At 36.1% G+C, this 17152-nt stretch overlaps 1 protein-coding gene across 1 annotated transcript in view; it reads right to left on the reverse strand.

Annotated features, from left to right (window-relative positions):
• Positions 1-17152, reverse strand: part of C5H12orf75 (chromosome 5 C12orf75 homolog) — a 41929-nt gene that overhangs the window by 1301 nt on the left and 23476 nt on the right. The window contains exons 4-6 of the mRNA XM_031940133.1: positions 7651-7686; positions 6956-7035; positions 3920-3956 (exon numbers count right to left, since the gene is read on the reverse strand). Of these exons, the coding sequence (XP_031795993.1) occupies positions 3952-3956; positions 6956-7035; positions 7651-7686 (121 nt within the window). The 3' untranslated portion in view covers positions 3920-3951. The remainder of the gene's footprint in view (positions 1-3919; positions 3957-6955; positions 7036-7650; positions 7687-17152) is intronic.

The following is a 17152-nucleotide window of genomic DNA, read 5'->3' on the forward strand; positions in this document are numbered from 1 at the left end:
TAAGGGTAAGAAAAAAGAGACTGCAATACTCTCATAAATAAAATAAATGAAACTTTGCTGCTAAAAGAAAATCAAATGCAAAAGAAAAAATGGCAGGAATATTTTCAAAATCAAATGAACCAGAGCTTTCGAAATGCAAATAAAATAAGCAAAAATTAGTTGTCTCCTTGAAGTACCCATTTCATTTTCTGAAAGGCTTTTAACATGAAGAGCCCTCATTAACAGCTCAACATCATCGAGTTAAAAAAGCTAATATACCCAGTCAGATTTACTTCTGAGAAAATATTTAAACCAGAACAAGTAACTCCAATACAATTTAAAGTCTTTTCATAATTCAGCAGATAAATAGCAGTACAGACTTGTGATAGCTACTCTCTCTCTTGCGTGTGTGTGGGATGGGCATCAATAATAAAAATGATAACATTTATCTAGTGCCAACAATGTATTAACCATTGGTTGGCTGTTGTCCTTCCTATTCCAAGAGAACCAAAATGGCATCGCTATGTTAGTTGAGTTATGGTAATCCAACTGTAGCCGATCAGACCAATGAGAGCTTGCAGTGCTCTGCCGCAGATCAGACACAAATAGTCCCTATGAACATTTGAAGCGCCTTTTCTAATTTTGCACATCTCATGTTTCTTTGGGCTAATTCAGTTCTGCTTTGCTCCTAGAGTACAGTACCTTCTCCGATTAAAACAATAGTGCTGTCTTAAGTACAATAATAACAATGACAATAACTGACACTTATATAGTGCCTACTATGTGCCTGGCACTGTGCTGAGGACTTTACATTTATATTATATTATCTGATCTCTACAACAACCCTTAAGAGGTTGATGCTATTTATTATACCCGTTTTATCGATGAGAAGACTGAGGCAGATAAAGGAAAAGTGAATTGCTCAAGCTTTATGTGACTAGATTTCATTCTTCCTCCTCCATTATTTTCTAGGAAATTTGTACTTCCTTGGGGACAGAAGCATGGTGGACTGAGGGGGGTGGTGTGAAACTGAAATTCAGGGTCTGAGTTCAAGCCTCAGTTCCAATGCTTGCTAATTGTATTACCTTGGAAAAGTCATCTTTTCAGTCCTAGTTTCCTCCTTCATAAAATGGGATAATATGTATACTTCCCACCCCAATGGAATTAATATGAGAAAAGGACACTGTAGGAAAGAACGCTGTAAAACACCAAACAAATGTGAGCTATTATTTCATTAGATTCAGTCCCAATTGCCTCCTTCATAAAATGGGATAATATGTATACTATCCACTCCATGGGATTAATATGAGAAAAGGATACTGTAGGAAAGAATACTGTAAAACACCAAACAAATGTGAGCTATTATTTCATTAGAGAAAGTCGGCTTGTTATTTATTTATCCCCAAAACTTTCTTCACTGGGATTTTTTGGCATTATTTAGTTACTCTTTATAAGTCACGTATCAAGTTCCATCATATGGAAGAACCATAAAGCAAAGATCTGGCAGACTCGGTTATAAAGTTGGAATAGAGTACATGGTCCTTTTTACAGATAAGAAAACTGAGGCTGAGAACAAATATCATATTTAGCCATATTTTGGCAGAAAAAAAAGGGCAAAAATAAAATTATTCTGTAAGAAAGAGTGGAAGAATGAGCAGAAATCAGGAAGGAAGGGGTTAAGAAGAAGCATCATCATTATTATTATTACCATAACAATCACTAGGGCCATACTGCTTCCAGCTGCCAACAATTACACAGGCTAGGATTCGAGCCAGTAGTCATGTGGAGGAGACTGTGTTGATACAGAATGTATCAATGCTGCTATTCTTACTTGGAGCTGGATTACCTTCATTATTGGGTAAACAAGAAACAGCTCTGTCCTGGAGAAGTTGGCAGCAGATTCCATCATCCCCTATCCTCTATAAAAGAAGGGGGTTGTTCCATATGACCTCTATATGCCCTTCTGGCTGTACTCCTGGGATCCACTGGTCCGATGTGGAGTTACAGCCTTATTAAAAAGTCCTATAAAATAAAATTTAAAATACCTCCGAGATGGACAATATGGAATCCACAACTCTGGGCGCCAATGCTGGGGTTCCTGGAGACTTCACCCAAGCCCTCTTGGAATGGATAGAAAGAACCTTTACTTCTATCTGGGAAGAGTTTCCACCTTCTCCTTTACAATGGTAGAACCCCAAAATGGGAAGGCTGTCACTACAGCAGAAGTGGCTACTCCCAGAGCTTCTTCTGGTCCTTGTCAGAAATTGCCACTGACCCAAGGCTTCTCTATCCCATCCTCGCTCCTACCTAAAGGTTCAGCTCCAGCCGGCCTTGACCTTGGCAGACAAAAGCATACTAACTTCCTTTTAATAATACAGACAGTAATTATTTCAATTATTTTCCTAGATCTATCATCTTTCTTTACTGCATGTATTAGGAATTTGCCTGAGGAGCAAACATGTAAAAAGCCCCTACTTTGGATGAGACTGACTCACTACCAAAGTCAATGTTGCTATTGGCTTCTTTGTCCCAGTCCCTATGTGTCTGGTTTCCCATCCCTCTGGACCCAGACTTCTCTTTTTCCTGGTTCTTACTCCTTGGATTTCTAGATTAGGGGTTCTTAAATTGGGGGAGAGGATCTCTAGGCAGATTTCAAGGGGGCGGTGAACATGGATAGGAGGGGGGAAATGACATTTTAATTTTCACTATTTATATACCATATCTTTATAGTCTACATAGTTATTTTCACTTCTAAGTGAAATTTAGCATTTCCTCCAATTTTTTAAAAATATGATTCTGATTGTTTGGGAAGGGAAAGGTAAGGGAGGGAGGGAGGGAGAAAGAAATCTGGAACTCAAAATCTTAGAAAGACTTATGTTGAAAACTATATGTATAATAAAAAATTAAATATTACTGAAATTTAAAAAATACAAGTTAGGTTGGGTTGAAAAAATAATAAAAAATTAAAAGTAAAAATTATGATTCTGAAAAGGCTTCCCCAGAAAGGGTCCAAGATATGCAAAAAGATTTGGGACACTCTTTGAGATGTCCACCTAGAACACATTTCCCGATTTTAATTTTGTCTCCATCATCCTACTTGGGTCTAAGTCTCCACTCTCCTTACCTAAATTTTGACCCTCATCATTTGGCTGACCATCTAAGCCTATGAAATATGCTTTGCCTCCTAAACTCCCTGTTATCACAGATCCTCTATAGCCCCTCCATATTTGCAGAAGGACTTTGCCATTCCAACTCCTTCTCATTGCAGCAAAAGTGCCCCCAGAGATTCTCCTGTCCTTGTCAAAAACCACCATTGACCCAAGACTTTTTTACCCATCAAGTTTCCATTCTCACTCTTACCTAAAGCTCAGTTCCAGCCGGGCTTGACCTCGATTCTATTCAGCAATTATTTCAATTATTTTCCCAGATCTATCGTCTTTCTTTACAGCATGTATTAGGAATTTAGAGATCTTCCCTAGCCCAAATCTGTAAGTCTGAAAGTCTCAGACCATGATAGCATTCACATTGACAACATGAGTGCTTTAATGCATCTATTCTATCTTGTAATGATAACTCCTATTGAGAAGCCACAATTCTACCTTAAATGGTAATTCCCATTTATAAGCCATATTATAAGCACACACAAGAAGTCACTTATAGGTGTTCAGAGGACTTTTATCTCAGGAGCGTGCATTACCTCTATTTTATAGATGAGGAAACTGGATTTCACAAAGATTATATGGTTTCCTCAGGGTCACACAGTTAATAATAAGTATCAAAGTCAGAAGATCTGGATATAGGAGTTCTTGGCTATATACTTGCTGTATACTTGCTGATGCTAATGAGAAGCACCCTTGTGTGATGAATATCTAGTAATTACTCAGAACCCAGGGCATTATAAATATGAGATGTGGGTAAAGAATTTACAAAGATGACATACCTCTTATTTATTGCATCAGGATGTAATTTCTTCTAATCTGAAAGAAAGAAATTGAAGAGAATTAAATGTTATGATTTTTATAAGAGTTATTTTTTCAACTTAAAGCAAAGCTTTTTCAACTATGGGATCATATGATTAAATGTGTGGGGAGTCACAAAATTATGCTTTATTAACAGTAAATATTTGATTCATATAAGTATTTTATATATCTATATATCCAAGATCACATAAAGTGAAAAAGTCTGCAAGTAGAAAAAATGAAGAAGCCCTAATCTACAGGAGTGTTTTACCATAATTATACAGTAGTCTCTTCTTTCATAAACTGAGACCTATCGCAGATCTTAGCTTAAAAAGGCCATTGTATCCCATTGTAGCCAAGGTCACCTCTAGTTGTCTTGTTCTTTTGGCCATTGGACCCAGATGGTTCTGGAGGGGAAAATGAGGGAGGTGACCTAGCATAGCCCTTCCTCACTCAAACCTATTCACTTGCATGTCATGCCCCTCCCTGATATTATGGTTCTCGTTAAGAATGAAAAACAAATAACAACAGAGACCATAGTGGGCACAAACCCATTATGATTCCACAGAGCAAATAGGACTGTATGCTCACACAGAGTGTACCCAATACTATTGAGAATAGTTCAACTATGTATGTATGTATATATATATATATATATATATATATACATACATACATAGTTGTATATATATATATATATATGTATGTATATATATATATATATATATATTCTGATTCTCATAATTTTGTAGATACTCTTTGATGGCAGCAATTTCTCCACCCTTTCAGATTGCAGCCCATCCTAGAATTCTCATTATATAATATATATCCATATCCTCCTATAAATCCTCCCTTGCTTTATCTGATACTCTAGACTTCCTCATTTGGGTATTTTCATAATTTATGGCTATGATACAGCCTTTGGGCTGTCTGTTGTCAGCCCTAGCTCTCAGTAAATGGCTGGCCCACTTCCTCTTCCAATCATACATGACGTGCATGGTGACTTTGACTCCACTTCTTGTCTATAAATTATTACTGGTGAGATACCTAGTTACATTTCTCATTTGATTTTTAGGTTACTTGAAATTTTGATGCTTTGGCATATTAACAGGGCACATATAAAGCACTTTCAGGTGCCTCCATATGGGGCAATCTGGGAATGGGCAAAACTCAGTTTTAAGAGTTTGATTTAAAATTACTTCCACAAATAATATGTCAGAAATTCGGCATAGGCCAATATCTCACACCTCATACCAAAATAAGGTCAAAATGGGTACATGATTTAGGCATCAAGGATGATGCCATAAATAAATTAGGAGAACAAAGGAAAATTTACCTATCCGATCTTTGGAAAAGGGAGGATTTTATGACCAAAGAAGAATTACATAACATTATGAAAGGCAAAATGGACAACTTTGATTACATTAAATTACAAAAGTTTTGCACAAAAAATAACAACAGAAACAAGATTAAAAGGGAAGTGCAAAGTTGGGAAAAATATTTATAGTTGGTATTTCTGATAAAGGCCTCATATCTAAAATACAAAGAACTATGTCAAATTTATAAGAACATAAGTCATTCCCCAGTTGATAAATGGTCAAAGGATAAGAACAGACAATTTTCAGATGATGAAATTAAACTTATCTATAGTTATATGAAAAATGCTAAAAATTATTATTGATTATGGAAATGCAAATTAAAACAACTGTGAGGTACCACCTCACACCTCTCAGATTGACTAAGATGACAGGAAAAGATAATAAATGTTGGAGGGGATGTGGAAAAACTGGGACACTAATGGATTGTTGGTAGAGTTGTGAAATGATCCAACAATTCTGGAGAGCAATTTGGAATTATGCCCAAAGGATTTTGACCCAGCAGTGCCATGAATGGATCTGTATCCCAAGGAAATCATAAAAGAGGGAAAAGGACCCACATGTGCAAAAATGTTTGTAGCAGCTCTTTTTGTGGCAGCAAAGAATTGGAAAATGAGTAGATGCCCATCAATTGGGGAGTGGATGAACAAATTGTGGTATATGAATGTAATGGAATATTATTGTTCTATAAAAATGATGAACAAGCTGATTTTAGAAAGTCCTGGACAGATTTACATGAACTGATGCTGAGCAAAACAAGCAGAACCAGGAATACATTGTACACAATAATTGCAAGAATGTATGATGATCAACTATGAAAGACTTGGTTATTCTCAGTGATTAAGTTGTCTAAAGCAATCCCAATAGACTCTGCACAGAAAATGCCATCTGTATCCAGAAAAAGAATTAAGGAGACTGAATGTAAATCAACGCATGCTATGTTCACTTCTTTTCTGTTTTTTTTTTTTTTAATTTCTCCTATGGTTTTTGCCTTTTGCTCTAATTTTTCTCTCCAACATGATTCATAAAGCAATGTGTATTAAAAATTAATAAATAAAATTACTTTCACTTTCTAAAAATTTAAAAAATAATCTTTATTAGTGGGTCTCACTTAAAACATCCCTAACTTTGATCAGAGTTCAAATGGTCAAAGAGCATATTTTAAAACTCTAATCATACCTATGTTAAAATATTTTAATGCTATCCAACTGGTACCAATATTCTTCTTTGATGTGCACATTTAAGAAATTCAGAAAAGAAATTTTTTTTTTCCAATAAAGAAACACATTATTTCACTTATTCACAAAACTCTTCATCTTTGTGTCATGTTATAGAAATTCAACTTGTAAATAATTTTAGAATTTCACAAATTTACATAATTAGACCTCAGTGCTGATTTTTTAATTCCCCAAATGATGGCATTTAAAGTACAAAGTGCTGCCACAGAAGATAAGTATCAGTAGAAGCTAAATTTTATTTCAGAATTTGGCTTCGAAATGGTTGACAATTTCAACCAATGGGCATAATGAGTATAGTTATAAATAATTTTTTGCAGTTAAATAATTATGGTCTAAGTCAACTAAATTGAAATGTTTTTAAGAGAGAAAAATAAATAGAAGCAGCGCAATAAATACAACATACCCTTTCTTGCACTCTTTGTCTGACTGGAAACCATTGTAACAGTATCCGAGGGTAGGCCGACATAGACCCCTCCGTAGTTCCTTAAGGGAATGAAGCAGGTACACAGAATTTAAGTCTATTTCAATATTTCTATACCTCTATAGAAGCAGTGCTAGATGTTACCAAAATAAACTCAGCTTTCCCTTTTCAAAAGCCAAAGATTTGGGGGCAGCTAGGTGGTGCAGTGAAAAGAGCACCAGCTTTGTGTTCAAATCTGGCCTCAGACACTTAACAGTTCCTAGCTGTGTGACCCTGGGCAAGGCATTTACCCCAATTGTTTCAGGGGAAAAAAATGTCAAAGATTCAAGCTACCATTGTTTTGGGGAAACAATTGAATTATGTCCTATATTAAAACAGAATAAATGGACATTCATCAAGCATTCATTTATTATAAATACTGAACTAGAGGAAAGGAAGGAAATAAGCATTTAGCACCTACTATGTGCCAGGAACTGTGCTAAGCACTTACAGTTATTATCTCTTTTGATCTTCACAGCAACCTTTTGTTATTACCCACATTTTACAGTTGAGGAAACTGAAGCAGACAGAGAAGCTAAAAGTCATACAGCTAGCAAATATCTGAGACCAGATTTGAAATGAATCTATCAAATGGGCAAAAGCATCCCAAGGAAAATCAGTCATAATCAAAAACGCACCTTCTCTTGTCGTCATCTGTGATGGATTCTTCTGTCCTAAAAAATCAAAAACATCAAATGTGAGCCACTATTTATATATTTTCAATTCACTGGCTACAGATTGAGTAATGGAAAAATCAGAAAACAAAGAGTTAAATCTTATCCCATTTTGCTGAAACATGAACTACTTGTTTACTTAAAGAATTTAGTCCCAACCTCAGTCATTCATATAATATAGTAAAGAAAGAATACAATGATTTTCTACTTAATAAAGTTTTATTCACATACAAATCTAACAACTAGCAAAAAACTCAATTATCAGTGTAATTAAAAATATTTTCAAAACCTGTCACTCATATGAAGAAGCAATAATCATGAGGTATTAAATAATAATGGATTTTTCTGTCTACTTCTTTCTGGTAAAAAATAAAAAAAGGTGGAGGCCTACAGATGTAGAAAGTTACATACCCTTTCAGATTAGATCACAGTGTTGTTTGTTTTGCTTAACTGGATTTCTTTGTTACAAGGATACACTCAAAGTGCAGAAAGGAGTGGAAGGGAATGAATAGGTATGATATAAACAAAAGAATAAAACCTAAAGGATTTCTTAAAACAAAAATGAGTAACAATTTGTTTCCTTTTATTAAAATACTTTGTTTCAAATGGGTTATATGCTATGTAACCTGGGGGAGGAAGAAGAGGTGGGAGGGAGGGAGGGAGAAAAGACTACAGAGAGATCTCCTAATTTGAATTGTACAGAAAGTATCTATTATCTCTTGACTTCAAACCCAGTGACCAAAGCCAGCTTTTTGCCGATCAGAGCTCCACAATCAGGAATAAATTTCTAATGTGACATTATTAAGTACCTGCTTTTTACTAGCACTGGAAATGTAAAGATGAATTAATACTAACCATGAGCCTGACCATGGTAAAAACATGAGCTTGACTTCCTTATGGCATTGCCAACAGAACACAAGCTTTGGTGGGTTCCATCAGGCTGGAAAGGCTTCAAGAACATCCCTGGAGATATGTCTGCTTATTATGTGCTGCTCATGAGCCTGCTTGGCCAAGTCTAGAATCTGGAGACTGCAGCACCAGCTACATCTAGCTGTAGTGGAAAAGTTCTAGACTTGAGAATCTGGATTTTGAATCCTTCCTTAGATGCTTATTGCTCACGTGATCCTCAGGCAAGCTACTTACTCACTATCAGTTTCCTAATCTGCAAAATGGGGATGATGTTGAAAGCATTTAGTCTTCATGGAGCTATTATGAGAACCAATGAGATTTTAAAGCATTTTGCAGCTCTTAAAGAAATATATCAGTGCTGCTGCTAATGATGGTGATGAGTAGATTGGAATAAAAATCCTAACACTATTTTCAAGATTTAACACAGAATCTTTTTATGGCTTCTTCACATGGTGCAAGAACAATAGAATGCTTTTAAAAAAAAAAAAGCAGTGAGATTACTACCCATGTAACCTTGGACAAATCACTTTAGCTCTCTGGGACTCAGTTTCCTCATCTGTAAAATGAGGGGATTGGATTCAATGCCTTCAGAGATTTTCTTTAGCTTTGGAGCACTGCTTCTATGATCATAATAATAACTCATTTAATTTATATAATAATTTATAATCATAACATCATAATAACTCACATTTATAGCGTGCTTGGAGATTTGCAAAATGCTTCACATTGGTAACCCAAGGTCTCCAAGACTATGTGCTTACATGGACTGGGTATGATCCTGATCTCAAAGGGTCAGTTTTTCTCTTTAATTTATTGCCTTCGAATGGAGTGATTCCATTAATATATTAATGGAGTAGTTGTGTTGGGTGCCACAACTGCAGATAATAGGATGCCCAGATCCTTTATAAGTATTCAGTGTACTAAATTACATGTCTTGTATAGGGCAGCCTTTACTTCACTCCACAAAAAACACATAAGATTTAGAGTACTGAAAGTAGCCCACAGTTTCATAACCTACTGAAGTAGCACATCAATTTATCCCAGGTGGGAATTGAATGTGGGGTTACTATCAAAATGACCTTTTGATATTCTGAAGAAATTCTATTTTCTATTCGTGATACCATCCTAAAATTAAGACTCCCCTCAAAAGTTATCCTGTTTTGGGGTTTACAAAATAAGCAATTTTTTTTTCAATTGGACGGTCCATTAAGATGCTGTACAATAAATCAGGGATGGCAAACACACAATCCAAAGGCATAGGTGCTTTTATGCAGCTCCAACCGGATTAAAATGTAATTGGGAGATATTTAATAAAATTTTTTATTTAAAAAAACAATAAAACATGGATAATGTTGAATTTTGAAACTAAGTGGCCTAGCCCTGTTTCTATATGAGTTTGATACCACTGCAATAAACTACTCTCTTTTCTCCATGGAGAAATCTCTATCAAGAAATCTTCTTTTGGGGGGCAGCCAGGTGGCACAATGGATAGAGCACCAGCCCTGAAATCAGGAGAACTTGAGTTCAAATCTGGCCTCAGACACTTAATACTTCCTACCTATGTGACCCTGGGCAAGTCACTTAACCCCATTTGCTTCAGTTAAAAAAGAAAGAAAGAAAGAAATCTTCTTTTCTCTCCAGAAGGTTTTATCTTTGAATTTACAAAAAAAGAAGTTTTATAACCTTGAAGTAGGTCCCAATCTAGTGTTGTCCAGTAAATCAAATCTCTCTTTCTCTGTCTCTCTGTGTCTCTCTGTATTTTTCTCTGTCTTTATCTCTGCCTCTCTTTTTCTATCTCTTTGTCTATTCTCTCCCTCTCCTTCCTCCACCCTTTCCTTTCCTTCTCTCTTCTCACCTTCCCCCTGGAGTCATTCTCATTTTCCTAAATTCACATCTGGTCTTAGACACTTACTAATTGGTCGGCCCTGGGCAAGTCACTTAACCCTGTTTGGCTCAGTTCCTCACCAGTAAAATGGACTGTAGAAGGAAATGGCAAACCATTTCAATGTCTTTGCTAAGAAAACCCCAAATGGGGTCAAGAAAAATCAGACATGGTGAAACAACTGAACAACAAATCCCTTTTAATTAGCTTTACCTAATTAGTCACCACCTCCAGATATATAGTGAAGCTTTAATAGCTTAAAACAGCACTGAGAATTTTGGGACACCCTATATATAGTTTAATTTACGTAGACTGATTGTATAATTCTCCATCCAATTGTTTACCATATAAATCTGACCATGAACAAGGATCTTTTTTCAACTCAAAAAGTGTCCAAGTGTTAGAAAATGATGCTGTGCTAATCAATATGGTCTAAAGAACTGTTGTTCACTACTTGTAATTAAAATTGATTTCAAAGTGGAGTTCTGAATCTGTGATAATAACATTGGCCATGCCCATCAAGAGGAAGAACAACTTGCTCCTTGACTGCTTCCTTGTGTCCCATCCCCAATGGTTGACTGAAGGTATAATGAGGTCCTTTTGAAAGCTCTAAAGAGCAAATGAGTTTTGGAGAGAAATAGAATTTCATAAATTCTGCCAAGGCTCATCTTTTTCTCTTATTAGGTTTCTGTTTACCAAGTTTCCTCCTCTTGTCTACTATTCAATCTGCTCAATTCATGGCAGAGTCAAAGATTACTGCACAGCTTCCAGAAGAGCTTGAGTTCTTTCCATTAATAAAGCCCCATCCTCAACCGGAACAAGTCATTTAACCCTGTTTGCCTCAGTTTCCCCATCTGGCAAATGAATTGTAAAAGAAATGGCAAGTCACTCCTATATTTTTGCCAAGAAAACCCCAAATTGGGTCAGGAAGAGTTGGACACAACTGAAATGATTAAATAACAACAAATCCTCAGCCTAATCCTTCTTCCACCTCTACCATCCCAAAACTTAATAAGGAAAAAATTAAAACACAACAGTTATTTAACATCCTGGGGACTAAAACCATTTGTGCTCCCCATTTTAAGTGATCAGCTCCATCTTAGTGACCAAGATAACTAAACCTTCAAGCTCAAGGGAGTTGTAATTTCTTGATTAGGTCTACCCTCCCTACCCCCAACAAAGGATCACAACCTATCTCTGACTTCTTATCTTGAGAAAGTCCATAGAAAATCCACTTAACACAATGAAAGGTTTCCACTAAGACTTTTAATAATAATAGCTAATCTTTACATAGCATTGTAAGGTTTACAAAATGTCTTTACAAATATTATCTCATGTGATCCTCATAACAACCCTGCTAGGTAGATCCTATGTTTGTGCCCATTTTACAAGGGGAGAATTTGAGATAGACGGAGATTAAGAGACTTCTTGGAGTTACATAGTAAATATCTGAGACTGAATTTGAACACATCTTCCTGACTTCAAGTCCCATGCTCTCTCTACAAACTAGTTGCCTATTGGTAGCGGGGATATCAATATAGTGAATATGCTTATTCCAGGCCAGTTCAGTGATTCAAGCTCCAAAGGTTAGAATGTAATGAATTATTGAGGACTATAAAATATAATAAAACCAACTTTACTATTGGGATTAGGCTCAGAATGAGAGTCAGAGTCAGAGGATCACAGGACAATTAGGTGGTACCAGAGTAGATCAAGGCCTGGAGTCAGGAAGACTCATCTTCCTGAGTTCCAAATCGACCTTGGACCCCTACTAGCTATGTGAACATGGGCAGTCATTTAATCCTGTTTATCTCAGTTTCCTCATCTGTAAAATGAGCTGGAGAAGAGAATGGCAAAGCACTCCAGCATCTCTGTCAAGAAAAACCCCAAATAAGAGTCAGAGAGTAGGACAAGACTGAAAAATGACTGACCAACAGCTAGTGTTGGGTTAAAAGGATAACAGAAAAAAAAATCCCAGATCAAGAAAGCAACCCATAAGCAATTAGAACTCAGGAATAACCTTTGATTCATCTCTACCTCCTTTATACTTCTAGGGACCAAAAAGCAAAATGGCCCCAGCCTCGTTTACTTGGGATGCCTGGGAGGGCAACTTGTAGAAAAAGAAGGATGACTGAGGAGGTAGGGACAAAAAGAAGGAGAAGAGACTGGGTAGTGGTCCTATGCTGGACCCCACCCTCAGGATAGGCCAATGGCTCCTCCTGAACCATGGAAAACTGTAGCACCTACCCCTCACACAATCCAGTCCATGTTCCACCCATATATTGTATATGTTTCACCAATTTTCTCAATCTAGAAAATAATTTTAATCAACCAATCAATAAGAGTTTATCAAGTTTCTAATTAATAGGTAGTATTAGTAGTAGCAATAGTGGTAGGCTCCATATGAGGCAACAAGGATATAAAGTCAGATTTCGTCCTCAAAGGTTTTATATTTTATTGGGGGAGACAACATATACTCATATAATAATGATATATATATATATGTGTGTGTGTGTGTATACAAATGCATACACATACCCATGTCTGTGCACATGCATATATGTATATACTAATATGTTTGTATACATGTGTGTATATAAGTACATGCATGTATAGGTGTGCACATGTGTACAAGCATATTTGTGTGTCTATAGAGAGAGACAGACAGACACATACATATAGAAGATAAACACAAGATAATCTGGCAAGGGCATTAGCCATTACCCTGGATAGAATACAAGGCCTAGAGAGTCAGGATCTGAGTTCAAATGTATCTTCATTCCTAGCTATGTGACTCTGGAAAGTCACTTAGTCCCGTTTGTTTCATCTAGAAAATAAGTTGGAGAAGGAAATGACAAACCATTCCAGTATCTTTGCCAAGAAAATCCCAAAAAGGGTCACAAAGTGTTAAACACAGCTGAAAAACGGCTGAACGACAATTTTGGCACGGTACCATTAGAAGAAGCTACGATCAGAGGGGGAAGGAAGGGGGGAGATCAGGAAAGGACTCAAATAGGGATTTCTTTTTGTTTGTTTATTCCTCTTGCATGCAAGTCATTGCTGGTAATGTTTGCCAACTTATATAAGGCCATCATTTGTCTCTCTGGTGTGCATGTACCACGGATACAAGAAGCAAATAAATATTATTACGAATGAACTGTCAAATCACTGATCCCTTTTCACTTCTACAGTATTATTGAGGAGGAAAAGGGGTATATGGTTTAGGGCTCAGTCATGAGTTTAAGGTAGCTTGGGCTCGACTGTGAAAAATTAAGGTTAATCAGCAGAGGTCTGGCAGTTCATTGTTTGGGTTTTGGTGGTTCAGAGTGAGTGTAAATAGCAACTATTTTGATTCTGGCCAGAAACTCAGGGGGCCTTTTCCTCCCAGATTGATTTTTTTTTGCAAAGTCAAACTAGGCCATCTTTTGCCTCAGTTCTCACCTAGCCTTTTAATCACTGAATGGGTATAGCCTCAGACAAACCTGGGAAAAACCTTAACTTATAAAAGTCATGCTATCCCACTGCATTCAGGGCCATCTCTAGTCATCTTGATCTATATCTGACCACTGGACCCAGATGGCTCTGGAGGGGAAAGTGAGGCACAGACTTCCTTCACTTAAATCCAATTCACTTGCAAATCAAGATATCATCTTCCTGATGTCAATAAGCTTCTTCAAGAACAAAAGGCAAACAAGAAGAAAAGATCTGGCAAAAGCCATCTATGTCAGAACTCTTCTAGATTATTATTGAAACTATGTCAGAAATGATCATAATAGCCAATATTTATATCGTATCTACTATGTGCCAGAAAGTGTACTAAATGGTTTAAAAGAAGGTAAAATTTTCCTTAAAAATTTTCCTGACTTTTTGCTTTGGCTTATAGCATCTCCTTCGGTTAAAATGCCATTTCCCTCCCAGTCTCCACCTATCAAAACCCTATCCATTGGAAACTGCCATCCACATCTAGAAAGAGAATTATGGAGACTGAATGTGAACTGAAGCATAGAATTTTTACCTTTCTTTGCTTACTTGCTTTTTCTTTCTCATGATTTTTTCCCTTTTGGTCCAATGATTTTTGAACATCATAATAAATATTAAAAGGATTGTACATGTTTAAGCTATATTGGACTGGTTGGTGTCTTAAGGAAGTAAGAGAAAGAGGGGAAAAATTTGGAACACAAAATTTTAGAAAAATAAATGTTGAATGAGATGATTCAGAACAATTCCAATGATCTTCTGATGAAGAGAGCCATCTACAGCCAGAGAGAGGATTGTGGGAACTGAGTGTGGTTCATAATATAGCATTTTCACTCTTTTTGTTGTTTTTTGCTTGCATTTTATTTTCTTTCTCATTTTTCTGATTTGATTTGATTTTTCTTGTGCAGCAAGATAATTGTATAAATGTTTATGAATATATTGGATTTAACATACATTTCTACCATATTTAACATATATTGGACTACTTGCCATCTAGGGGAGGGGGTGAGGGAAGGGAGGGAATTGGAACACAAGGTTTTGCAAGAGTTAATGTTGAAGAATTATCCATGTGGAGCAGGACCAGGAGATCATTATATACATCAACAACAATACAATATGATGATCAATTCTGATGGACCTGGCCCTCTTCAACAATGAGATGAACCAAATCAGTTCCAATGGAGCAGTAATGAACTGATCCAGCTACACCCAGCAAAAGAACTCTGGGAGATGACTATGAACCATTACATAGAATTCCCAATCCCTATATTTTTGTCCGCCTGCATTTTTGATTTCCTTCACAGGCTACAAGTACACTCTTTCAAAGTCTGATTCTTTTTGTACAGCGAAATAACTGTTTGGACATGTATACATATATTGTATTTAATTTATACTTTACCATATTTAACATGTATTGGTCAACCTGCCATCTGGGAGAGAGGGTGGGGAAAGGAGGGGAAAAATTGGAACAAAACGTTTAGCACTTGTCAATGCTGTAAAATTACCCATGCATATAACTTGTAAATAAAAAGCTATAATAAAAAATTTTTTTAAAAAGAATTATCCATGTGTATGTTTGAAAAATAAAAAGCTTTAATAATAAATAAATAAAATTTGAAAAAAGAATGAATCAGAGAGATTAAATTTTATATCAAATAAAAAACTATTGCAACCATAAAAAAGAAAAAGAAATGTTGAAAATTATCTTTATATGTATTTGGAAAAATAAAATATTATTAGTAGGGGAAAAAAAAGAAAGCATTTAGATGCATCAAGAGAAGTAAAAAAAAAAAAAAAAAAAAAACCACAAATAAAATCATATCCATATTTTAAAGCCAAGCCCCAAGAACTAGATAGTAAGTTAACAAGTTTTTCTAACTCAGAGAAAATATTTGTATTCTTTAGGTTCACTCATTATACAATCTCTACATTCATATAGGATCATGTTAAAGAATATTTGAGGGAAAAACACTTTTATCTCATGGTAACTGCCAAAGTGACATTCTCCAAAAATGACCTTGCCTTCATTCTTTCCAGACAAAAGTTACCTCTCCCTCTACAGGACTTTATTTATCTTCTCCTATAGTACTTTCAACTTTCCTTTTCCCTTGAGTCATTATCATTAGTGCTTCTAACTCAGATCTCTTACTAAACTACAAGTACTTGAAGTTAGGAATAAAGTTCCTATTCATTTTTGTGACTTCCATAGTATCTAGGAGTATACAAGGTAGATGCTGGGGGAAATTGTAAAATTCAGTTGAAACTGTATTACTTTAGACTCCAATGAAGATATGATAGGGAGCAGAGATTCCAAAACATACAGCGACATAAGAATATCAAACTGACTTTAGTCTGAAAAAATAGAAGAAAAAAACTAATCCTTTCTAGCCCTGGAAATCTTACTGGAATTTACTAAAACATATTGCTTAATTACTTAGGCTTAACAGAAGATTAAATAGAATTGTAATAAGGAAGAAAATATCTACAATCTGGATCTACTAGACAAATTGAGAGAAATTTTGCAAGTTGCATTGGAGATTCACTTCTATCCACATTATTTCCTGCCCATCAGTCCTTAATAAACACCTACTATACACTGAATATCAGCTCTTCACCTATCCAATTTCTCTCTTCATCTCCTGCAAAGTATTTAATTCTCCATGAATATCTATAATCAGCCAATTTATGAGGCTTCCCTTCTCTTCCTAGAGCAGCTACCCTGGCTTAGACTGCCTTTGTTCTCAGTTTATTTAATGTCAGCCTGTTTATGAAATCCAGCTCTCATCATTCCTGGGTACTTTCAGTCTGAGAATCATTTCCATTGCTCTGAATTTTCACCTTATCAACAACAACATTTATCTTTAATAGACTACATGAGAAAGGAAACCTTAACCAAAGTTATCAACTCCCACTGAAGTCACCACAGCTTCCTTTTGGGACCGACCCAACATATATATGCTTCCTCTGCTGATGTTTGGCCTCCCTTGCTGCTTGATAAAAGGGGGATTGGGGCCCTCCACAGCTGCACCTCCCCAGAGAATCAAAGAGTGGTTGGAAAGATAAAAAGCATTCAGACAAAGTAAAAATTGGTTTTAAAAAATCTCTTAAAATTAATCCCCGAGGGGTGACTGTGCAATGTCCCAGCCTGCAAATATGCTTTCTCCCAGGCAACATGACTCTACCGGCTTCTGGTGAGTC

The sequence above is a fragment of the Sarcophilus harrisii genome, chromosome 5, assembly GCF_902635505.1.
Source record: "Sarcophilus harrisii chromosome 5, mSarHar1.11, whole genome shotgun sequence".
Taxonomy (NCBI): domain Eukaryota; kingdom Metazoa; phylum Chordata; class Mammalia; order Dasyuromorphia; family Dasyuridae; genus Sarcophilus; species Sarcophilus harrisii.